The sequence below is a fragment of the Diachasmimorpha longicaudata genome, chromosome 11 (genome assembly GCF_034640455.1).
Source record: "Diachasmimorpha longicaudata isolate KC_UGA_2023 chromosome 11, iyDiaLong2, whole genome shotgun sequence".
NCBI classification, from domain to species: domain Eukaryota; kingdom Metazoa; phylum Arthropoda; class Insecta; order Hymenoptera; family Braconidae; genus Diachasmimorpha; species Diachasmimorpha longicaudata.
Window position 1 is genome coordinate 5,262,457 of NC_087235.1, and position 24,220 is coordinate 5,286,676.

At 38.6% G+C, this 24,220-nt stretch overlaps 3 protein-coding genes across 5 annotated transcripts; 1 reads left to right on the plus strand and 2 right to left on the minus strand.

Annotated features, from left to right (window-relative positions):
* The first annotated feature begins 1,289 nt into the window (after positions 1-1,289).
* On the plus strand, positions 1,290-19,916 carry LOC135167766 (uncharacterized). 2 transcript variants are annotated; one of them, XM_064131293.1, is made up of 11 exons: positions 1,290-1,564; positions 5,855-5,978; positions 6,070-6,155; positions 7,560-7,655; positions 9,636-9,698; positions 10,150-10,233; positions 12,376-12,610; positions 12,675-12,940; positions 13,405-13,963; positions 14,403-14,813; positions 19,452-19,916. In XM_064131293.1, exons 1-8 carry the CDS (start codon positions 1,490-1,492, stop codon positions 12,782-12,784), a joined length of 873 nt encoding a protein of 290 aa, XP_063987363.1. In that variant the 5' UTR covers positions 1,290-1,489; the 3' UTR covers positions 12,785-12,940; positions 13,405-13,963; positions 14,403-14,813; positions 19,452-19,916. The 2 variants fall into 2 exon arrangements, with proteins under 2 accessions (XP_063987363.1, XP_063987362.1); XM_064131292.1 differs by lacking the exons at positions 14,403-14,813; positions 19,452-19,916 and having other exon boundaries at positions 13,405-14,396.
* LOC135167765 (facilitated trehalose transporter Tret1-2 homolog) lies at positions 16,074-18,494 on the minus strand. Its single transcript, XM_064131291.1, has 3 exons — positions 18,377-18,494; positions 18,048-18,310; positions 16,074-17,763 (listed from the first exon to the last, which is right to left on the minus strand). Exons 1-3 carry the CDS (start codon positions 18,402-18,404, stop codon positions 16,690-16,692), a joined length of 1,365 nt encoding a protein of 454 aa, XP_063987361.1. The 5' UTR covers positions 18,405-18,494; the 3' UTR covers positions 16,074-16,689.
* LOC135167764 (facilitated trehalose transporter Tret1-like) lies at positions 19,811-24,123 on the minus strand. 2 transcript variants are annotated; one of them, XM_064131290.1, is made up of 4 exons: positions 23,720-24,123; positions 23,461-23,623; positions 22,842-23,104; positions 19,811-22,636 (listed from the first exon to the last, which is right to left on the minus strand). In XM_064131290.1, the coding sequence occupies exons 2-4, from the start codon at positions 23,513-23,515 to the stop codon at positions 21,572-21,574; spliced, it is 1,383 nt and encodes a 460-aa protein (XP_063987360.1). In that variant the 5' UTR covers positions 23,516-23,623; positions 23,720-24,123; the 3' UTR covers positions 19,811-21,571. The 2 variants fall into 2 exon arrangements, with proteins under 2 accessions (XP_063987360.1, XP_063987359.1); XM_064131289.1 differs by having other exon boundaries at positions 23,461-23,628.
* Between the last annotated feature and the right edge of the window lie 97 nt (positions 24,124-24,220).

Sequence of the window (24,220 nt, forward strand, 5' to 3'; positions counted from 1 at the left end):
TGTCTGTCAGGGTGGATTCAAATGAGACAGGCACTTTGAAAATTTTGGGAGAAAATCGTCGGATGACGTCTCCGGCGATCGCAAAAGTTTCTTTGTAAAAAATAGTATTTTTTTTATCTAAAGAGATAAAATGAAGAGTCGTGTCCATGTGCAGAATCAGCGTGTGATATGCACGTGGATAAGCGTTCTACATTTACCTTCCCTGGTCGAGTGAAAATGAAATGTGTATTTTGCGCCCGCCAGAATGAAAATATTAGTGTACTATACACACAGTTATGAAAGCACAGATTTTTGTTTAACTCACATCTCTCCATTTCTGCGAATTGCAATAGTTATGAATTAAATATTAATCATTTTTCCGGGGTCATAACTCAGAAATTGTCAACCCCCATCACCCCGACAATAACGCAACGTGTTCTTCTCAACGACCTCGGAATTTCCATGTGCCGGGATAATAAAAGTAACTTTTGAAGAAGCACAGACACACAAACTCATGGATAGCAGACTTCACCGAGTTGTCCTGTTCCCCTATATTCCAGTCTCATCAGCGGAAAATTCCACTCATAGTGCACGTTTCACCTTTTTTATTCGAAAGTTTAAAATGAGCCCAGAAGTTTTAACGTCGGATAAATTAGCATTATAAATATCAACAAAATCGTGCGCACTAAAGCCGAAGTGACGACAGATCCCTCTGAATCCTCTGAAACTAAAATGTCGCTAGTAGATCAGCTCGAGTAACTTTTTATTTATCTACTCTGACAACCAACTGCAACCCAGGACCTGCTACGTAGAAGAATTGTTGTCTGCTAAAGATCTTCAGAACAAAAATCCAAGGAAAGATGATCCAAAAAGATTCTTTGGAACATCTTCGGAAGATAATTTTTGTTTGAAGATATCCTGCGTAGAAACTTCTGTCTCTCAAAGATCTTTCAGAGATCTTCAGAAAAATCTTCAAGGAGATCTTGCGAAGATCTTTCGATAGGTCTTTGACATCCAATAATTTACCTATGCGGGATATCTTCAAACAAAAATCGTCTTCTAAAGATCTTCCTAAGAATCTTTTGGAGTCACCAAGAAGAGTCTTCCGATGATTCTCCGAAAGTTCTCTGAACGATCTTCGGTAGAACTTCTTCTCCCCGTGTTCCATCACTTGTCTGACTACAACATCTTCATCTCCGCGAATAATTATCAGAAAATGATGGAAAGCGCATGCGTTTTTCCGTCTCAACGCGCGCTCCGCGGAGGGCCGATTCAACGGATCCTTGTAGTTTACCATTTCAGTCGGCGGCGAGCCATCCTTAGGTCGAGCCACCCCCACATCTCTCCCGTGTTTAAATAATCCCCCTTGATATCTCGAAAATTTCCCGCAAAACGTATCCGGTGAATTCACCCGATTGAATTCAATTCCGTTACATCGCGTTTGACAGGTCCGTCTTAATGAACTCCACTACATTAAATTGGATGAGGTGATGCTCCATGTGCTCGCGGCATGGCAATTATGCAATCCTGTTGCTGTTGGCGATCCGTTCGCAGGGGAAGTTTCGCCTGTGCCATCTACACCGGGGTGAGTTATTTCATTAACCTAAGTAATTATTTCTCCTCCCCCCCCCCGTCAGCCTTCACCCGCGAGATAAAATAAAAAAATCGATAAATAATTTCAGAAATATGGATTATGTGAGTGCAAAACATTGTATCTCACCTCTCCCTATTTTTATATTTTTCCCCTTGTGATTCAATCTCTCCGCAAGGATATCGAAGGGACACATGCCATGTCTACAATCATCTTCCCACCCTGGTATTTCCATATTCCCAAGCGCCTCAACAATAAAATTCCTGAGTTGTGACACCCCCCCGTCATGACAACTATCCATGTTTAATACATCTCTGGGGACTCTTTGTTTGTGAAATGTTAGCAGTAGTTACTATTCAATAAAACGGTGTCATTCCAGATGACGGTGTATATAATGTTTGCTGTTACCACAATTTCATAGTGCGGTAAATGGTAGAAAGCTCACATCAAACATTACGGGGTTCGTAACGCACGATTAACAATTTTAATCTGAAGCTTTCGGTACATTTCCCAGGGAAAAAATTTTATGTGACGAAGATGGGTCAGAAGGCTTGAGAAGATCTACCCGGTGAGACAAAAAGATTCTTTGGCAGACCTCTGGAAGGCAATTTTTATTTAAAAATAAGTTCGGAAGAGGGTTTTATTATTTAACATTATTATTAACATTGTGTACATGATTTAGAGCTTTTATTTGTCATTCCCGACTCGATTTTATCGAATGCATTCCCATTCATCCCACAAAAATGCAGACGACATGCGAATTTTTCGCTTCAATCGGACTTGAAACAAAGAGCAATAGATTCCTGTACTATACATAAATCCCATTGACGTGATTGTCGACAAAAAATCCGTAGCCTGATAACTTTTCGAGTAAAAAAGCCCGGGGCAAAGCAATCACACCGAATACAACATAGAGAGCAAAATAAACAGCAACAGATCGCGCTGGTTTTGTGATATTTTCCGACGAGACTTATGAACGAAGTAAACACCGGCAAATGGAAACAAATGGATTAGAAAAGTGGCAATATAACTCCAACATTACGAGACAAAACGGAAGAAGTTGCGAGAGGAGATTTGAGCTTGACATGTGATATTGTCTTGGGACCGTCAGCTCATATCAAATTTTTCCCTTGGGGTTTAATGAGCGGGGGAGGATGTCTTCCTCGATGAGTTCACCGGTGTCTTGTGATTTTTTTTTTCAATCCCACCGTGGAGCAGCAATTTTTTGTTATTTTTTTTCCCTCGGTTTTTTTTTAGTCTCAGAAAATAAAACAAACGTGACGCCTCATTCCCGTACTATTTCACAAACGCGACAGCCACTTGTCTGACGTAACTCGTATTGAGGACATGTGGGCTGGAGAAGTGGATGGAGCGGTGTTTATCCAGGGGTGCCAATAACGGAAGAACGAACAAAAAAATACTGATACCAGCGAAAAGAGAGATAATTGAATTCACGGTTGTCTGGTCGACCCAGCCTTTGAAGCACTCAAATGATTTTTAAATTATTTCTGTGAATGGGAATTGAAAATTCAGTAGCAAAGTGGTACAACCAGATGTCACGTCTGACTATGGACCAGTTTTTGATGACTATCTCGAAATCTAGGGAAGATAGAAAAATTTTTATTAGCAGCTTTTTCGTGGAGCGAATTAAGAGCTACAACAAATGTTATAATGAAAATTCTACTATCTCTTCTCGATTCGGAGATATCGCTCAAAAACTGGACTTGGAGATAAGTCAACTTGTTTGGTTTTACCACTTCGTTATTGGATGGATTCCGAATTAATTTGAGATGCCTTTATTGACGAAATAACTTCAAAGAAAATATTTTTCTTGATCAGAATCAGAAACTCGTGGAGAAAATAATTTAGATGTTCGTGTATGCAATAGCCAGTAGTATATCTCTTTAAGTGGTCAGACCGCTTCAGTTAATGTAATTGTTCCTACGATAGGTGTTCTGCCACATCATACAATTTACGATTATGTGAAAGAGAAAAGACGAGAGAAATAATTTATTTACAGTTTACGAGCAATTTCAAGTCTGTTTGATAGCGCAGTTTATGAAGGTCGGAAGTATTCCCACGAGTTGAGCGCCGGGTATGACAAAACTGATTACATGTCAATTAAATACATGTAAATGTGAACAGAAATAAATTCAACATTTGCCAAAATTATCACTCATTCTCATGCGAAAATCCCCTCATTATCGCTCATCACATTGGTCTTACCATTGACTCAATCGTATTTATATTTCTATCGATGAGTATAATGATGTTTCCAATATTGCAAAGAACCTCTGAGATCCGATAAATTCATTCGCTTTCCAATGGAATAAGCGAGGGCACTCAGTCGAATGACCGAACATCTCGTACACAAGTCGCATCTTCACCTGAAATCGATGGAAATGATGCCTGGGAGGCTCAAGATATCGCAATTCTCCATCAATACCCACACCCTATTTCCCCCCAAATTATTCTCCGAAGATTTGAGAACTCGATTCACTTAAAAAAAAAAACACCAACGCTATCATCTCAAGACTGATAATATTGAAATTATAGAAATTGAAAAATCCTCTCTGGTGCTCATTGCTCGTTAAGCTCCGGAGAAACCGGAAAAAATATAATGTAGAACACGAAGTTTCTCGACGGCAAACTTTCAGCCGTTCGTAAACCGCAGGAATCTTTTCGGAACATTAAGTGCACGTCAACTGCAGTAGATAAAACGAGTTATAGAGTAGTACTACAAGAGTGATATCGATTTCGCGAGATGAAAAAGTTGGACACATCATTACATCCCTTGATTTAAATTTTTGATTCACGTTACGCGTATGGGAATCACTGGTGTGCAGCCGTTATAACAAAAAATATTGGCCACCAGGAGAGCTAAAAACTTTCCCACTCTGGAACCTTTGCCTTTGGGTCGGGTTTCAAACTCATGTACGCCATAAATTGTATTTTACCAGGCCGTTACGATGGATTTTTTACCCGCGGCCTTGATGTCCGAAGGCGAGGAACTGCCAATCACGCGAGAAAAAAAAACTATCACAACCGCTCAGAACAAATTTGTTCTCTTAGTTATTTCTGAGTTTTCAGGTCTGAAAAGTACCCACCTAGCGAACCCAGCACCTTTATTTCTGTGCTATAATAATAATATGGAAGTCAAAGGGCGAGAGAATGAAGGAAACTTTGGAAAATTCCAAACAAGAGAAAGTCAAAACGCAGAAGAAAAAAAAGTCAAGAGTATTGGGATATCCTCGGAGGGAAACAAAAAAAATAAAAGTTCATAATTACGAAGAAATCCGGGTGAGTAATCCCTCCCACCGAGGGGTACGGTTTATTCACCCTCCCTTAATCTTCAAGCGTAGCTCTTAACTTATCACCAGTGACGTGATCATTACGTCACACCTAGAGGATTCAAAATGTTTCCAGAAGTCCTAGTTCAACCCCCACCATTTTTCCTCGAATTTCACCAACAACTTCATCATTTCACTCCACCAGTTTTCATCTTCTCACCCCCCCGCCCCAGGTCTTCGAACAATACTCGAAATGAAGAGAACAAAGGAGACAATAGAGAAGAAGAAAAATACTCACGAGGGGTTTGTGGGGAGATAATACCCTGTACACCTATATACAGTAGTTAACGAATCCTCAAAGAGGACACACCCTTCGTCTTCACCATAGTTCGTCAATATTGATTGGATTAGGAAGAGACTGTAATCGATAAACATACGAGGGGAAAAAACTCTATCTCCGTTACCATCATGAAACAGCAAAATTGTTTAATATAAAAACACAGCTTTCGTGAAGCCAGAATAAATTGAAAATTCCTTAGACGCAATTTATTCAAATATTCTCATCCGATAGAATTTCATGGTCCCAGAGCTATACTCATCGTATCAATCTTCATTTATTTATTTACTCCCTGGTTCAAATTAAAAAATCATCAATCGTGAATAACAAGGACATCACGGCGTCCGCTTCAACTTCCGGACGTTTTCGTGATTAAATATCTCCAATTATCCGTGTGAGCTAAATCACGGAATTTTTTCTACAAACTGACTCACTCAGGGAAGCGACATTTTTTTAAAAATGCCCTTTTAATTAGAATATTTTGGGGTCACTGAGGGGATCTTCCGAAAATCTTTCGATGGTCTTTTTGAAGACTTGTGAAAGGTGTGGACATATAAACACGCGGATACGTACATATAAATATTTATAAATATACACACATCTGAATATGGATATGTACGTGTAAATTAATAAAAATCTATTAAAATTAAATTGCAGGTTTACTTCCTCCTTATCGCCATGTCGACGGGCACTGTACTTCAGGAAGAGGAGGAATATCTCTACGGTAATCGCTCAATGCCCAAATCACCAAGTTTCCTGGAGCATGAATCCGTATCACCAGGTAAACAATTATTCATGATCCCCAGCTCTCCAACATAAGCCAAATTAAAGGCATTAATAATATAGGAACACTCCTTGTTTTACCCCCACAGTCACAGTCAGATTCAACATCACACTGCTAATATGCTCATGCTGTGGAGTTGTCGCCTGTTTACTTCTGCTTTATGGATTACTGAAGGTATACACGGACATGGATTAATTTTCTAAGGTGAAAATACTGTGAAGCAATTTAATACATCGTACAAATGTTCACCCATATCCCACGACATTGTCATTGGGAGCAGCGGTGAGAACGTAATAAGTGGAGACAGGAAATTCCAGATGTACGAGGGGAAAAGTCTCTCAAGCGTTTTGATTTTACACAAGTCCAAAGTCATTTTCCGCGAGGGACTTAGGCACATAAGCCCCAGGACTTTGAGCCCCAGGACTTGTCTCTTTCCTTCATATTCGCGAGGGTCAGTTAGTCCATCCCAAATGAACGAAACGTGTCTCGCCTGGAGCTACAGAAAACTATTCTGCAATTCTCCCTTCAGTTCAACTCGTATGCGGAGAGAAGAGTACGATAAAAATTAGTGGTGTTAGATATTAGAATGGATTTGGAGGGTGGAATCGATAATTTCAAGATTTTTCTCTCCGTCTGAAACAATCGAAATGTTTTTGTCTCCGAGGAATAATGGGGGGAATCTGAAAAGGATTTTATCCTTTATTTTCACATCGTGATGGAACACATTTACTTTTTCCATAGCTCTCAAAGTTGTATCACTGACTTTTATATAAACTACAGGAAAAGGGAACAAAAGGTGTCTACACCCGGGAACAAGGACACTTAGTAGCAACTTAAGGAGACGCTTTAGGGAAAGATAAACTCTCTTTGTGCCATTTTCTGATACTGTAAATTTTTCAGTAAAATTCTGCTAACTTTATAGCCCTCGGGTGTTTCAGAGACCTGCTATCGTCTGTCGTACTTATATTTTTACGTGTGTACTCAAAAAATATACTCGAATCAAATATATTTCATACTTAATTAAAAAAAATTTTTTCTGTGCCTGCAATTCACGGACGTTTGAAATTAAATATTGGACAACAGAGATAATGTTATAGAATCGAGATACCATCATCAGACTTCAATGAACAAATGCCGCAAAGTTAATGGGTTTAAATTCGAATGAGAATTGCATTGGTGGTAGTCTGGAATCCCCTAGGTGAAGCGCACCTATTTTTTTCCACACCCACTGGAATGCCAGATGCTCCGTAAAAACTAGAGTAAAATCTTGAAGTCATTTAACCTTAATACGACATTTGCATTTAATAGAGAAAATGCAAAAGCACTTTATGGTAAATGGTAACGCCAGTTTTCAGGTTTAATATTATTAACATTTTCTATAATTCGAGGTATCTCGTAACTGGGATTTTCCGGAGCTCGCCTTGAAGGCTTATACTCAATGGAGCAATTAACACCACTGACATTCGCGTAATTGACCAACTGCATTTACTAGGTTTCCACATTATTTCCGAATGACCTAGAAACAGGGATTGAACCGTAATTGGGAATTTAATGTATTTTATTTTACCATGATTTCAGGATTATCGATTATTGATGTTACCCTGGATCTGCACTGTCATCACTTGCAGTGTTGTGGATATTACACATACGTTCTATTTATTCTGTTCAGCATCAGTAAGTTTTTATTTTTGCAAGTCATCTTAATAGGCTTAATAGACTTTACTGCGTAGAAAAATGTTTATCTAGGGAAGGATCATATTTCGAAAGATTTTTGGGAAACAATATTTTTCCCCCCAGATATTCTGATTTTACCATAGGAAAATATTTTTAAAAAGAACTACACGAGGAAATGCTTGAATGCAGGACCCCATTTTCTTTTCTTTAATTTAAAATAATTCATCAATTTATTATTTATCGGAAAAAAAATGCTGAATAACTTTTGTCTGGGTGCAATCCATTGGAAAAAATAATACACATCATATTCCATGAGCTCCAAAAAGATCAGATATTTCCCAATAATATTATTGCATAACAACGAGGAGGATCAATCTCCACATTAAAACCCCATACGCGTAGCGCGATCCGGTTTATTGGACAACTTATCCCCAACCGTTTCTATGCAACAAACGAAAATATCTCATGAATTTCCAAGGTCAAGAGATATTCGGAAGAGTATTTCCACCATTCTATTTTCAAACGATTGGATCAGTGTTGAGTACGCGCGCTTTTGACAAATCAATTTACAAACGGTTTATTTTTCCTTTTCTGCTTTGCAGCACATGAGCACATTGTTATAGAGATGAGATTCTCTCCCTATGCCACACATACGTTTTTCCACCCACCACCCCTACCCCCGGCTCCCCCGACGTGGTATGCGGAATGAAATGTTCAGTAATAATTACCAGTAATTAATTCCAATAATGCCGAAACCCCGATATCAATTTAAACCCAAATTGATCGATGTGCCTTTCTATTACGGACTTTAAAACAAAAAAAATTATATGACCGATCGATCTTCATTAACAACTCTCTAACAATTACTAATAAATTTACTGATCAAGTTTTTGACTGTATGGTATCATATTTTCGAGCGATCGTGTTTGAGAGAAAATTTTAATGAATTTTCCGCGCGCCAGAGCTTTTCGTTGATTGATATACATATTTATATGAATAGTCGTCAATGCGTGTTATCGAAATTTTTCGATATTGCTTACTCCGCGGAGCTATTGAAAAGTACTGAGTGGGTGAATCAATAAATAATTGGCCCGTTTTACTACATTTTTCACTCCTGTGAATATTTCTCTCTGTCTACCTCACCTACAGACTCGATTTAATTTATTTCGAGGACACGACTCGGGTTTTATCATTATGAATAAAGGTTGAATATTTTTACGTCTCACGTGGGTCACAGTAATACGCACAAGTTATTTTTATTACTATTGCGAGTCGTTATCATTTACCTCAGTTATCTGTATAAATGAAGTTATTTTTAAATAGCAGACGACTGATACGAGAGAACCTGGACGTAGTCAGCTTATAATTTTAATGATGTTTTCCTTCTTAAGCAATCAAAACTGGTGCGTCATGAATTCATATTCATCCTGGGTAGATTTCACTGGGAATGTACGGTAATCCCGCGTTGAAAAAATTCTGTCTGGTGAAGATCTGTCGGGAATTGTCGGACGAAGCATTGAAAGGGCTATCAATTACAAGAGTGGACTTGTAGAAATCGTTTATCAATCCTTGACACATTTTCCTGCTCTTTACGAGGACGAAGAGAAAAAAAACAATGTTCAATGCATTTATCACGTCGATCTGAAGTGAAATTCACCGAGCACATATTGGAAGTAAACTTTGAAAAATATTGAGATTATAATTCATACCCGAATAAAGCCCTGAATTTCCCCCGATGAATTCAAACACATGGTGAACTATTGGTTTTTGTCGAATGGATGAAAAATATTCCATATACTCTCGCCTTTTTTTTTTAGTTTTTATTCGGAATTCTTTGCCTTTGTTTCCTCGGTCCAGTGGACACTCGTCCTACTCTACGCGTTTGTGATGATCGGGTCATTTTTCAAGCACTGCACGAACACCTTTCTCACAAAAACCAAACCACGATCAATATGATACGTTTTATATTTTGTGTTACAGCTCGGCTTCAGCCCAATCAGCGCACTGGTCTACACACTTGATTTTTTTCTACTCTGTCTCAATGTGAGTAATACCTTTGATATTGGCACCATCACCATTCTTTCCATGCATCCGTGTGGAGAGAAATATTCAACTAATTTTATGAACCCATTCACGTAATTCGTGGGAGAAAATTCGTTTCCGGGCGATTCTCATAAGATTGGAAAATAAGAAATCGAAAGCGTTTGGTGAATGATATGATTCATCGCCGGATAACGAATAAAATTGTCACGTAATTTTACTGAAGCAGTCAAATGACACCGAAAATTACCGACTCATTGTGCTTTCAAAATCTGAAATTTTTGAAGGTTCAATAATTTTTATGCGGAGATCAATATTCAGTTCAACTTCGCTCTTAAACGAAACTTTACGGAACAATATTTGCTATCTCTTTTACATTGGGAGGTGTTGCTCAAAAATATTATAATTGGAAGTGGCTCATTCAAAATTTTCTCTTTACATATTTTTGTTACAGATTTATTCCCTCTTGTGCGTTATCTCGCAGTATCAAGAATACACAGCCGGAAGAGGTAGAGCGTCAGACGACTGTGAGCACAGGGTGAGTGACTCCCCCCTTCCATTTAAAAGAAAAATAAATAAAAATATATGCGAGTGTGATTTTTTTATCTCCTGTTGCCTTCCTCGCCGAAAAACCCCGGTGAGCCCTCCTCGAACACTCGTTGCACAACACATATCCCGCCAGTTACTTCCAGGCTGGAGCCTCCTGAGCCTTTCGCTGACCCGTTAAATCCCTTTTTAGCTGACTCGTGACTACACAGACACACATGCTCTCCATTCTTCTCCCATTTTGTTCTCTAAATTATCCTGCTTTAGTCTGTCTCAAGTCGTCTCAATTTCCTTTAGAAAAGGAACAAGAATTAAGAGACAACTTTGCAAAAACCGAAACAGAAAAATGACAATAACTCGTGATTTTCACATAAACGGATCTGCATATTTCGATTGCGGAATACGGTGCTCCCCGAGAGGAGTATTTTGAGAAAAAGAAAATCGAAATCCGTCTGGTAGTTCTCGAAATATTAACGAAAAACGAAATGTACCAATCGTGGAATTTTTTTCTCTCTAATTCGAATTCTCTTAATAATTCAAAATAATATTTTTTCACGTGTCATAACATTCTAAATGACTTGCAATTGAAGTGTAAGAAACAAAAAATCGGTTCGTACAAGCTTTCCCAGGGATTCCAAAGAAAAAAGAAAAAAATCGTCAACAGCTGTCCTCAATACTGGGACTCGAGCTTTCGTGCGGCGTAATTACACGAAGTGAGTTCAAGTGAGAACAAATTGAAACACTCGAGCATAATTGACGTAGCACCGAAAGACCCTAAAGTTTTTTTCATTAAACGGATTAATCCTACACCTGGATAAACCCGTCTTTCCCCATATTTTCTCCACCCCGATGGACATGACATGATCGACACACGTAGCACACGTCAATCAAACTTCATATTTCCATCGAAAAATCAGGGAAAAAAGGAGAGTCAATGTTACGTTGTCGTGATACAATCACTATCCGAAATTGGACTGTCCAAAAATACCGAATGCAAATAAAATTGACTCCATTAATTGGCCTGCCGAGAAGACGATTGACATCTGAAACAATTGATCTGCGCCATCAATAGCCGCAAGGAACGAGGCAACAGGCTACTTGGTCTGACCCCAGCGGCTCTTAATCTCCTTGTCTTAGTCGCTGAGTGTGGTGAACACCACTGTAACATGAGGGTGTGTATGGGATACTCTGAGTTGAGCATAAATTGCTCGTTGAGGTGCTTGTTGTTAAAATATATTGTTATTTCACGGATTTTCGAAGGTCTGCGGTACGAAGAGAAGTTATTTCTCCAATTAGGAGGACTTTCAGGCCCCGTAATTTTGCAAAAATTGTGTGTCTGTCGAAGATCTTCCATAAATCTTCCGAAGAATCATCGAAAGATCTCCTCGGTCCCTTAATAAAGATTCTTTGAAAGATCGTCACGAGCCAATTTTTTTATTCTTTATGACAGCAATAAAAATTTGAAACCCCACCTGGGTATCGAATCCCAGTCACCACATGTCAGTCCAACAGACTCACTGAACAGCCATTAATATACAATATTTCCTGATAAAAACCAATATCTATAATCGAAAACATTATTCAGATTTCCCACAGCTACAAGGGTGGCTTTTATCTCTTCAGGGAATATTTCTCTATGCAGGAAAAAAAAATCTCAGTTGTTGGCTCCTTCAATACCATCGACCTGCTGCCTCCTTGATTATCTTCTCCTACTGATCAAAGTTATCGAAGGAGACTGATCGTTACAAATCGTTCACCCACTGCATCCACTTCAATCGCAGTCCATCCGCTCCCATTGATTCCAATGGTAATTCAACTTTTTACAGAACATCATCCAGCCCAATGGAGATCGATGCGCTCAATTACCCTTACTACACTGACCAATTGGTATTGAATACTATTTAATGAGTGTATGCGTTGTTTCGACTAACTCACTTGCCGACACTTCGGAGCTAATAATTGAATTCACGAAAATAGGTCACGACTTCTTCTAGAGTTTTATTTATTGAGTTTAATCAATGAAGTGATGGTAGACCAGGGGATGATTTACAAATGTATCAGTTGTAAAACATTATCATTAATTATGTAATTAAATTATTTTTAATACCGTACATGCACGGCGGTCGATGATCAGATACCAGCCATTCGTTATGCAGTTCAGCCCACCACAACAGCTACTTCATGTCTGAGTTCTCGTCGTACGCCGACAAACAATGATTCTAAACTCACCACATCCACCACTCCAGCGCAGAGTCCCACGACATACAGAACAATTTTATCGTCGGAGAAAAGTGCAGGGAGCAAAACAACTCGGAAACATGTACAATTTCCCGATACTCCACCGTCAAGTAGTCAAGCGCCCAAATCAGGTAGTTTTTTTAATTTTTCGCATAACTTTCAGCGGAACAGACTCAAAGACATTTTTTTTCGTAGATAACAGCGGTGAAACTATCGGCTGGACACTGGACAATGAGAATCCCACGGTTCCTTCGCGACTTGTGCCACCGAGCAACAATTTTCATCACACCAATGGCCAATCCTAAAAGACTTCTACAGTATTTACCTTTATTTTCACTCGAAAAACCATTAAGCGGATAAGAATAAAGAAAAGTACAAATACTAATATTTACTTCTTGGGACTGGTATCGTAGTGGAATAATCCAGAAATGAGGAGAGATGGATTCCGCGTGACTTCATAAGTAAGTAATTAATTCCTGAATGATGATTTTATTTTGTGTATTTGCTGGGGAATATTCTGTCTACACTCATGATATGCCCATGTCGACTATCTCGATCGTACGATGACGCACTCTGATGCACTATTTCATCAGAAATTCCAGTGTCAGACTTGATTTGTATTATAAATTTATCAACATTCTCGCGAGACGTATTGTCTTTTCTTCTTTGTTTATTTCCGGCTGAATTTACGGTACCGTCAGACATTCTTTCCGAACTCGCAAAAAAATATTCGTTAAAGTTACTCAGTGAGTTAAGACCTCGGTAATTTTACTGATTTCTCGAACTATTTCCAGTATTTTTTTCCCCGCGATAAATCATTTCATCGATTCGAGGACTTGAAAATCGAATATGAAAAACAGGATTACCTCCTGCAATTTCCCAATTAAAGAGCGACCCCCGAATGACACAGGATTTTCCATTTCAGAGCAATTGGAACGTGGTTAATCGTTGACACATTGGCTAAGCCTCATCGACATCCGTCGACCATAATTACGTTGAAATATACGACCTCATCTGTCGCAATTGTGGAATGAAACGACTGAACGAATTCGCGAAGTGATTCATGTTATTTATATTGACGAGAGGAATTCAATCGCACTGAGAATCGATACATTGATATCCACGAAGTAAAAAATGAAATCATCTTGTGCCATTCCAGCTCTCCATCTACACTGTAGCCAGAGGAAAAACGCCAAACACGCAATTCTTCACAGTCTCCTGGGAAATTTATTCGATTAATCATAAAAGAAAGGAGAACAGCTGAATATTGAGATATCCATGACCTCGACTTTCACGACGTGGTACAGGATAATGACTGGATCTAATCTCTCTAATCGTCTCCATCTGTTTCGTACTGATGTGCAATGATAAGCCAGTATCACTGCATTCATAATGAGTGATCGCAATCAACCGGAAAATTAGTGTATTGGATAATGCAAGTGCATACATTACAGCTCCCGTAATAATATCTTTTATTGCACATTGTTAGTACAATGTAAAACCATAAATTTGTGTGATTTCCAGTGAGGATGATGTTTGAACTGTGTTAAGTCGTTAGAGATAATTGTTGAGAGTAAATTATATGAATTATAAATACAGTTCTTCAATTTTTGCTGAAAGTTATTTTGAAAAAATAAATATACATTGAGGAATAACTTGGAACAAATGCATTCACGGAGATAAATAGTCAATAAAAATTACGTATTTTTGTGGTAGTTCCAGGGCGAAATATAGAAAGTTATTAATTTACGGAAAATTCTCTAGTCGATTCCGCAATTAATTCGCGAACTGCGGGTTTGGTCATTTTTCCTGATTATTTATCGCCTCGTGTAGAAATAATTGAGAGCAATATATGAAAGACTTGGGATTGAAAATTCAACTACGACCAATAATCAGTTACATATGCAAAGCTTTTGTTTACAGGGAGATTAATCGTTCGTGCAGAACCAGTTATGGAGCTTCAATAATTATAGAACTCAAATAATCGATAACTGGTCATGAAACACACGCGCTGGACTGCTTTTGCCGGACTAATCTCATCGAGCGGTCAATAATTGCAACGATATTCATGAATATCGTGTTTATAGTTTACAAGTTTTAGGGGAGTTCATCTACGGTGATGTATCTGTATATATGAAGTCATAAAGTAGAGCTTACTTATCCCTACCTGGATTCGCTGTGGCTCTACGTGGATTTTCAGAGTAATTACCCGAGTTGGTTCATCAGAAGAACAGAAATTGGGAGAGACTCTGCAATATTGGCTGTGGCATCGACAGTCCCGCATTGATGGAATACAATGCCCTTCGTCGTGGCACCGATTGTTCCAGTTTATTGGTAATAAAGATATTATTCATTTAGAAATCATTAGATCTTCAATAATTGATTGAAATTGAAAATTTTCGAAAGACAATATTTTTTTCTGGTGATTTCACATGAAAAAATTTCTGTCGAAGATCTTTCAGAAGGATCACACGAGTTGGAAAATTTATGTTGCACCTGTTTCCTGCTGAATTTTACATTAAAAAGTACATAAAGGGGAATAACGAAGGGTTAATTAACCACAGATACCCTTGTGATTTCCTTTCTCTTTACTTTGGGGACACAATAAAATTTTTTATTTCTTTCTTCAGCCTCTCGAGGACCTTTCGACCCCAATCTCGTCGGCGCTAAATGGCAACACAATTCATTAATTTCGAATAGCTTGATATAAGATAGGGCTAAGGCTCGGTAGGACTTTTGTGACAACCGATACAGAACCTCCAACTGCCATTCCCAATCGCAACTAAAATAATTACGATACGATAATTATCAAACCCAATTACCACCCTTCGGTTATTCTTTCCGTACCCTCGTAATTGCGTTCGATTTTAATGAAATAGTATGAAATATAAAAACATAAGTTAAATAGTTCATCATAACTGCAGTATTTGGAACTGAAATCAGACAAACCGAAAATCATTTGCAAAATATATATTCGTCTCACAAGAATATTAATCTTTCGTTAAAATAGTTTTTTTTCTCAGTTCACTCGTTCCCTTTACGACTCCACTTTTTTACTCTTTTTCCCTCACAGATATAGAGTTTTATCATTACTTCGCTGAAGAACTTCTCAGACATGAGCTATGAAAATTCTTTCACTCCCTCGATATAATATTGCCCGCAATATCGCACCTGTGTACACTCTGAGACCCAGCGTTATACCACACCTGTTGTTCTTCCACAGAGGAAACCAGTTATTTACAATCAGTGGACGTTACGTAGGTTGAGATTAATGTGCTCCACAACCGTAATGGAAAATTCATTTGGAATACAATAATTCCACCAATGAATTAACGGAAAATAGTAATAATTCAGTTTGCAATGAGAGAATCGCAAATTTGACCTGTATATATTTTATATCCATCATAAATGCGCGGATAAAATAAACGATATTAATTATGTACTCAACGTAAATAGAGAGATGTCACGTAGATCCATTTCCACTAGAAAACTTTCCATCATAGTGACCCAGAAAAAAATTAATGACAAGAAAATTTCACCGTAAAATTGTACTCCTGCAGCGTATGTTGGTGACTATGTTGAAATGAAGATAGATTTTCCATTTTCATACGAAGTTTAATATCAATTGAATCATCACGGTACAATATTTTAGAAAATAATTGCATGACAATGCCCCAGCACAGACTAGGGTTTATTCACAGTCTAGTGTTTGTTCACTCATTAACTTTGAATGTAATAAAACGTAAAACCAATCATTTCGCAAATTACACAAGCACTTACTACCGCATCACTTCCCGCGTAGAAAAATTCCTGTCGGTCGAAGCTCTCTTATTAAAGTTCTAACGAATAATCCAACGATCCTCGGAAGATCTCCCTGGTGACCCGAAAATATTCTTTGGAAGATTCTCAGAAGATCATATTTCACTCTGAAGATATTCTGCATTTGACGTTGGAGAATATTCCACAGAATTTTTTCAAGCCAGCGGGAGAATTTTCCGAAGATCTTTCGATGATTCTTCCGAAGATTTTCGAAAGATCTTCACCCGAGTTTGGCCAAGAATTTTTCTACCGGAAAAATCAGTCATTCACGAGACCACTTTCGATCTTAATACCTAAATCATCCACACCACATCCATCGTTAACACTCAACAATAACCACAACAATGTCATTTAAGTAAAAAAATAATCATTCACCACTCACTCGTTGGTTTTACGCCGGTATTTTTTTATCACTTTCACCCTTTTTGTGATGCAACTCCGCCTGAATTTCCTGCAGAGTTTTCCCTTTAGTTTCAGGTACACAGAACCAAATGTAAATAGTACCGAGCACATTGAAAAAGGTAAACAGCCAGAAAGCAACGTGGGTACCCATAGAATGGCTGATAAGCTGATAAGTTTTCCCAACAACGAAACCAGTAAAGTTGGCAATGAAAACGACAATCACACAGGCAAGTGATTTTATGTTCGTTGGAAATAGCTCACCCATTACAGTTGTTGGTAATGGTGCAAGACCAAGTGAATAAAATACAACATAAAACATACATCCAGTTGCTGGTAGCCATTCAATCGAACTGGTACTGATTTTTGACGCTTGAAGATTGAAATATGTTGCAACAGCCCCTGTTGATATCAGTGATCCAATGCACGAGAATAGTAATAATGGACGTCGTCCATTTCTATCCACAATCACAGCACACAAACCAGTGCAAATTATCTGTATAATACCCAAGATTATAGCCAGATATTTGCCCTCCAGTCCAACATTTGCTTGGTCAAATATTGATTGTGTGTACATCATAATCGCTTGCGAACCTGACAACTGTTGAATCAATCCTAGTACAGCGCCAACTGTCATTGATCTGCGGTTACCAGGAACAAAGAAAATCTGTCCCAATCCACCATTATTAGCCATTTCGGCTTTCACTGATGTCTCAATCGTGTTTAATTCTGTGTGAATGTCCTTGGTACCGCGGAGGATCGTCAGAGCTTTGGAAGCATCATCACGACGTCCACGACGCATGAAGTGGTACGGTGATTCTGGCAGCCAAATGAAACAGCAGACGAAGGGAATGGGCAGTAAAAGTGACACAAGAGCACTTGTTTGGAGTGACACTAGGGGAACTAGGATGTAGGAAAATAATATGCCAACTCTTGATGCCATCATTATCGCGGTTAGAAGGATTCCACGGATTTTGGGTGGAGATATTTCACCCAGGTACATCGGCAGAACTGCAAAACACGTTCCTGTGCCGGTTCCGGAGATCAGCCGGGCAATCAGGAGTTCCTGCATCAGAGGGGATATGGATGTAGAAGTATTTTTAATAGTCTAGTGCAGGGAGAGAAAAAATAGGGGAAATAGTGGGTGAGTGGTACGGTAATTGGGGGGTGAAGAATCAATTGTCAGTTTTAGACGATCCTTGAACCTCCCAGCCACCCTGAGTCAAGGCATTCACGAACCAGATCGTTTGATAATTCTTCTGACGATTTCTGAATCATCACCAACGCACAAAAATTTTTTTACCCGAACAATTAATGATGAATGTCAACACGTATTATTGTTATAATTACCGCTGGAGTCCGAGCAAACACAATCATCGCCCAGCCTATGAACCATGGTACACTAGCAGCTATCAGGAGAGTTTTCCTACCAGCTATATGAGCAATCACTAGGGTCATAAGAGGACCCATGGCACAGCCCAGCATAAACATCGAGGCAATCCAGGCCCCCTCATCCTCAGAAATTTGGACCGGTGAATCCGGCTTCCGGTACATGGGTATTGCCGGTGAACTCCATCCGTAGGGAGTACTACCGGCAAATATACCGATGTAGCCTAGAAGTAAATGAATTTTTATGTGAAATTAAGTGAGGATGTATTTTTAAAAACTGTATGACCAACTTGCAATGGCTGCTGCGTAAAGCCACATCGCTGACTGGGCGATTCTCTCTTTATGATACGGTCTTAATATAAGTTCATTCGGTAGATACGCTGAGTAGTTGACTCCACTTTATCGGTGTTACTTGAATCTTTATATTGACCCACGTGTCAGATCTGTTTGAATACTCAATCAAGTAAACTTCTTAGTTACGCAGTGATTGACAATAGGAGAACTGTGCAAATAATATTGCGTCATTATTTGGAAATCTTTTTACTCGTGAATGTACGTGATTACAAAATTCAGACGTTCAGACGGTGGAATTCATTGCCAGTATTTCATCGAAAATATTTGACATTCTTTAGCCCGCGTAGAAAAAATATTGCCTGTCAATGATTTACCGAAATTCTCCGGGAGAATCGAGAACAGATCGATAAACATAAAAATTTTCTTCCAAAGAATCTTGTGGGGTTACTCGGGAGATCTTCCGGAGACATTTCCTTTTCGATTATTCCTCTTGACGACAGTGTTAATAAAAAATGTCGGAATACTCAGAAATGTATATAATTCAAGGAAGCATTCATATTTTTAAACGACGAATGCTATTGGAAAGTATCAGATAAGATAAGATTCCAAACATCACAATTACCTTAAACGATTCGATCATTACGCTATTTATGGCCTTCATGAAAAGCCCTTCATAATATTCAATATTTTCCGATCGCCAGGTTTCTATAGATAGAATAACTCGAAATAATTTCAAGCCTTGATAATTGTTGTTTCTCATTCAAGGTCATTAATGAAGAATAATCTCATATTTCGTCATAATTCCTATGCCTATTACCAAATGCGGGACCTAATCACATTTTTTACGAATTTTAATGCATTTTCATTCGATATTCTGCCGTCACAAAATACTACCGTTTCCGGTGGGTTAACCATTTCCAAATTTAGAAACCACCTTTTCAGTCCGCCCGACTCTATTAATGTACACCCCATTTGATGGAGAATATCCTTTTTCAGGGTTGAAAATGTTGTTGAATTTCCTGCTGAATTTTCAGTTTAAAAAGTGGATTTAAATAATTCCTGTTATTTCAGGGTTCGTAAATACCCAAAATCCAACGTGGGATCCAACTGGGATTACAAACTACCAGGTTCGCTATCCCAACCACAAGTGCAGCCATGAAACTCCAGTAAACGACACCCAACCCGCCGGGGATTGCATCCAGGTCTGTTGAAAACATTATCTGGCCTGTCACATATGCGAAGAAAAATGTACAACAAAATTATCCCAGAGATGTGAATAAAAGGTATCGAGTAACATACGCTCCACGGTAGAATGGACGTTTGAAAGGATTCGTTTATTGACATCGCATCTCTAGGAGAAAAGGCGAACGATAAAAATTGTAGAGTACTTTTTTTCTAGAAATTTTTATTAAACTTTTTATTTATGTCTTCGTGAGTCCGGGTAAACCCAGTGGCACCTACTCACCATCCATTTAATGTCTCAGTGTGTGTGGGTAGAAACGTATAAATATGCTACATCAATCCAGCTTAAAGACATTAAATTACAGTCACTTAAATTGAACAAATCGATTACGTAATTTTTCCTGAACATCTTCCCCTGGGCAGACGAGTCTTGCTGATAAATACATTTCTGAATGTCTCGTCACTTGTTCATTCAGTGAATCATTAAATAGTGGGGGAACGTCAGGTCTGAATGTCCACTTTCTGAGTCGTCAGGGTGTTTTCCCCTCTTCGTTGTATTGATTCTCACAGAAGTGCTCAGGGAGCACGCTATGATTGCCTTGTTACTCAATAATTGTTGTATCACGTTTGAGGTCCCTCGGATCAGGTACGTGTCATGCCATTGCCCTTTGTCATCAAAAGCTACTGGAATCCACTTACACATCATTGGAACTCCTCTTACCCTCTAGGTTACAACATCGAACGCGATTTATCTCCATCCACTGCGTTGCATTACCCTTAATACAGAAATTTATGGAAAACTTCAGGTGGATAAAATAACACTGAACTAATTAAACTGAATCGATGATGGAGAATAAAAACGAATCCACGTGAAGGGCGTGAGAGTCGCCCGAGGGTCTACGTAACAATGAACAATATTCTGAGATAAAAGAAGGATAACTCAAGGCAAACATAACTTCCTGGTGACAAGAAGCTGTTTCTCAAGCCCAGTAAAGTTCAATAGACTTATTTGATTATTTTTCGTCTCAATGCTAAAATATCCAATTGCTTTGAGAACTTATTTCATTGATTGTTTTCTCCATATGACATTCTGCTAATGAATTTCCGACGGAACTATTATTTTCTTAACACAGGAAAATGATGAACTGCGAGTAAAACTCATAACTAAATTATAAAAAGTTTGAGTATACTGATAAAATACCATCATAGTGAAATTTATTTAATCTTCGAACACCGAAGGTACTATACGATTAATTGGATGAATTAATAATACCTCATCTATTCACTATAGTCATCACCCCTAGAACACTATTTTTTTAGTGTGAGTCTCTTCGAATTATCTTCTTCCTTCGCGCTATAATTGAAACCACATGTGTTTCATTAAGCCAAGGCGATATTTTTACAAGCGTCTAAACGCATCTTCACTCTATCGATTCTGATTAAAGTGATACCGGGAAATACGCGGAGAGAAAAACACCGTAAAAAGCACGTGACTAAATTGAAGATTAAGAATTCTTATAACTATTTTTATTCTGTTTATTTTCTGTGGAAAAATTATCGTATATACAAAAATTAGATGTACAGTATTATGAGGTCAATAAATAATGATTTTATCAAAGAAAAATCTTGAATTAAAAAACGGTACAATAAATTTTACAGAACTGATTCGTAAATTTTTCTATTCTTTTTCAATGTGCTTTTCGCTTCTCGTTTACGTCTCAACGTAAACGAAGCAATTTAACTTTTCACGTACTTTTTCCAGTATTTTCCCTCTCCTTAATGGTCAATGAGGAGTCCAACAGGTTTTCGCGGATAGAGAGATATATTACTTATAAGACTAGAAAAAATATATATTTATTCCCTTAATTATAACGCTCTATTACTAATTGCTATAAGTTGCATAATCACTTGAATTATCATCCCTCGATAATCCCGATAAAACTCTCTCTGAAAAACCCGTAACGTTTCCCTTTCGAATTCTCACGATTACTCTTCCCCATTCATTCTACCTACGTCACCTGATTTCCACTCTTTTTACAATGAAACTCCTCCTGAATTTCCTGAAGTGTTTTTCCCTTAGTCTCCGGCATCCACAAGTAAATAAAAACGCTCCCACATAAATTGCAAAAAGTAAATATCCAAAATGCAATGTGAATGCCGATCGAATCACTGATGACTTGATACGATTTCCCAACGATGAAACCCGTGAAATTCGCAAATGAAACATTAATTGCGCACGCGAGTGACTTAACATTTGTTGGAAACATTTCACCGTTCATTGTCGTGGGAAGTGGTGCGTAACCACAGCAAAAACATACAACATAGAGCATACATCCTGTCGCTGGTAGCCATTCTATGGAACTAGTGCTGACATTCAGATGCTGGAGATGAAAGTAAACGGCGACGGTGCTCGTGGTGATCATGGATCCAATCGCCGAAAATAGTAATGCCGGACGTCGCCCAAGGCGATCAACAAACAGTGTACAAAGGATTGTGCCAATTACCTGAATAGCTCCCACTATTATCGTCAAGTATTTACCCTCAAGTTGAACATTAGCTTGATCAAATATCATCTGACTGTACATCATGATCGCCTGATTGCCAGAGCATTGCTGGAATAATCTCAGGGCAAGACCAATACTCATGGATTTAGCATTTCCTCGAACACAAAAAAGCTCTCGTAATCCACCGCTGTGAGCACATTCCTCACTGACTGATTTTTCGATGATCTGGAGTTCTGCTTGAATGTTGGTGGTACCGCGAAATGCAGCCAGTGATTTCGCAGCTTCTTCAGAGCATCCACGACGCATCCAATGGTACGGGGACTCTGGCAACCAGATGAAACAGCAGACAAAAGGTATGGGAAGTACCAGGGAAATTAGTGCACTGGTTTGGATGGACAGAAAAGGACAGATTGCGTATGAAAAGAGAACTGCTAGTCTTTGAGACATCGTTATCATTGTGAGGATGATTCCACGATTTTTTGCTGGGGCTATTTCACCCAAATACATCGGCAATACTGAGAAGCTCAATCCTGTACCCAAGCCAGAGATGATCCTTGATACAAGGAGTTCCTGAGTGGAGAATTAATGGAGCTGTTAGGTGGTTGTTTGATGGGAAAATTCCGGGGAGAAAATTTTTTATCTGTCGAAGATGTACCAGAAGTCTTCAGAATAAATATCGAAAGGTCTAGGGAAGATTTCCCTGGTGACAATAAATTTATTGGAAGGTCTGTGGGGGTAATAATTTCTCTAGGCGGAATGCTGATTTAATAATTACCCAGGCAGAACGAGCGAAGATGATCATCGCCCAGCCGACAAACCATGGCAGACTTGCAGCTAATAACAGCATTTTCCTTCCCGTATAACGCGAAAGTACAATTGAAATCAGAGGGCCAATTCCATTGCCCAGCAGAAAAGCTGATGCTATCCAGGCGCCTTCAGCATCGGTGATGAACAGGGGGGAATCGTCCAGTTTGTACAGCGGCAGAACTGGTGAACTCCATCCGTAAGGAGTACTCCCAGCGAATATGCCAATGTAGCCTGAAAAAATAATACAACTAATACTAACAATAACACTATTTTGATGAGACTTGGATGGTGATAACACTTCACAACTGTGATCCATCAGGAATTTCATATTTTCCGGACTGATCTTCCCCTTTCCTCGTCTGAGGGTTGGTTGGCCGTTCAAACCCGAAAACTTTTAGATAGAAAAATATTGTTTATAGTAAGAGAATGAAAAGATAAAAAGATAGCAAAAGTCTAGTATGGATTGCTAATAACAATTTCGATGGAACCACAAATTTCGAAATTCCTGACAGATCAGACGTGTGAATCACTGTCAGGGGAAAAAAAACTTCACTAAACATTTTCTGGTCTCACAAAAATAAACGAACCGGCAATAGCTGCTGCATAAAGCCACATCGTTGACTGGAAAGTTTTCTTCTTCATTGACGGTCTTAATATGAATTCACTGTGCAAATACACTGAGCAGATGACAAGCTTTTATCACTGATATATCGTATGTTGTTGAGGCTCCATTGAACTGCGTACGCTTGGCTAAACTGATTACCAATTATCAATTAAATTCGATTCGCAGGCAGCCAAGTTTCAAATATCGAATTCATTAGCGACTAATGAATTGTACCAATTCACCTGTTAATATCTGTCATTTCTGGGAAACAAGATGATCGTGTGGAAGAGAGACGGGGATGAGTTGTACACGAGGAAACCGAGTAGATCTTCCGGAGTTTTTTCGATTATTATTCTGAAGACTTCTGAAAGATCCTCGATAAATAAAAAATTTTCTCCGCGTGGTACTGTCTCAAATATGTGAGGGCACGAACTTTTGAACAATTTGATATTCCAAATACTCAGGAATCTCACTGGAAAGCAACTGTTGTCCACTTGCTCCCACTTTTTAGTCATTTGTTCACGATACAATAAAACGATTGAATTCGGTGAGATTTTGCAATGGTCAACGGAATAATGGATAATTTTGCGCTGTTTGAAACCAACAGCATCGATGTTTCCACGAAAAGTGATCGAAGCGCGTAAACAAGAAACTGCGAAGTGTCTTGAAGTTTAAAGTGATAACAGTGACATTGACTATAATGTCGCGGTGGATCAGAGAATAGTCATGTGCTTGAGGTCGTT

Coding starts and splice junctions, on each gene's coding strand:
- LOC135167766 (XM_064131293.1), top strand. CDS start 1,490: ATGGCAATTATGCAATCCTGTTGCTGTTGGCGATCCGTTCGCAGGGGA. Junction 6,156..7,559: donor TGCTTTATGGATTACTGAAG/GTATACACGGAC, acceptor CCATGATTTCAG/GATTATCGATTATTGATGTT. Junction 7,656..9,635: donor ATTTATTCTGTTCAGCATCA/GTAAGTTTTTAT, acceptor TTTGTGTTACAG/CTCGGCTTCAGCCCAATCAG.
- LOC135167765 (XM_064131291.1), bottom strand. CDS start 18,404: ATGTGGCTTTACGCAGCAGCCATTGCAA. Junction 18,311..18,376: donor TTACGCAGCAGCCATTGCAA/GTTGGTCATACA, acceptor ATTTACTTCTAG/GCTACATCGGTATATTTGCC. Junction 17,764..18,047: donor TGTTTGCTCGGACTCCAGCG/GTAATTATAACA, acceptor CCTCTGATGCAG/GAACTCCTGATTGCCCGGCT.
- LOC135167764 (XM_064131290.1), bottom strand. CDS start 23,515: ATGAAGAAGAAAACTTTCCAGTCAACGATGTGGCTTTATGCAGCAGCT. Junction 23,105..23,460: donor TTATGCAGCAGCTATTGCCG/GTTCGTTTATTT, acceptor TTATTTTTTCAG/GCTACATTGGCATATTCGCT. Junction 22,637..22,841: donor TCTTCGCTCGTTCTGCCTGG/GTAATTATTAAA, acceptor TTCTCCACTCAG/GAACTCCTTGTATCAAGGAT.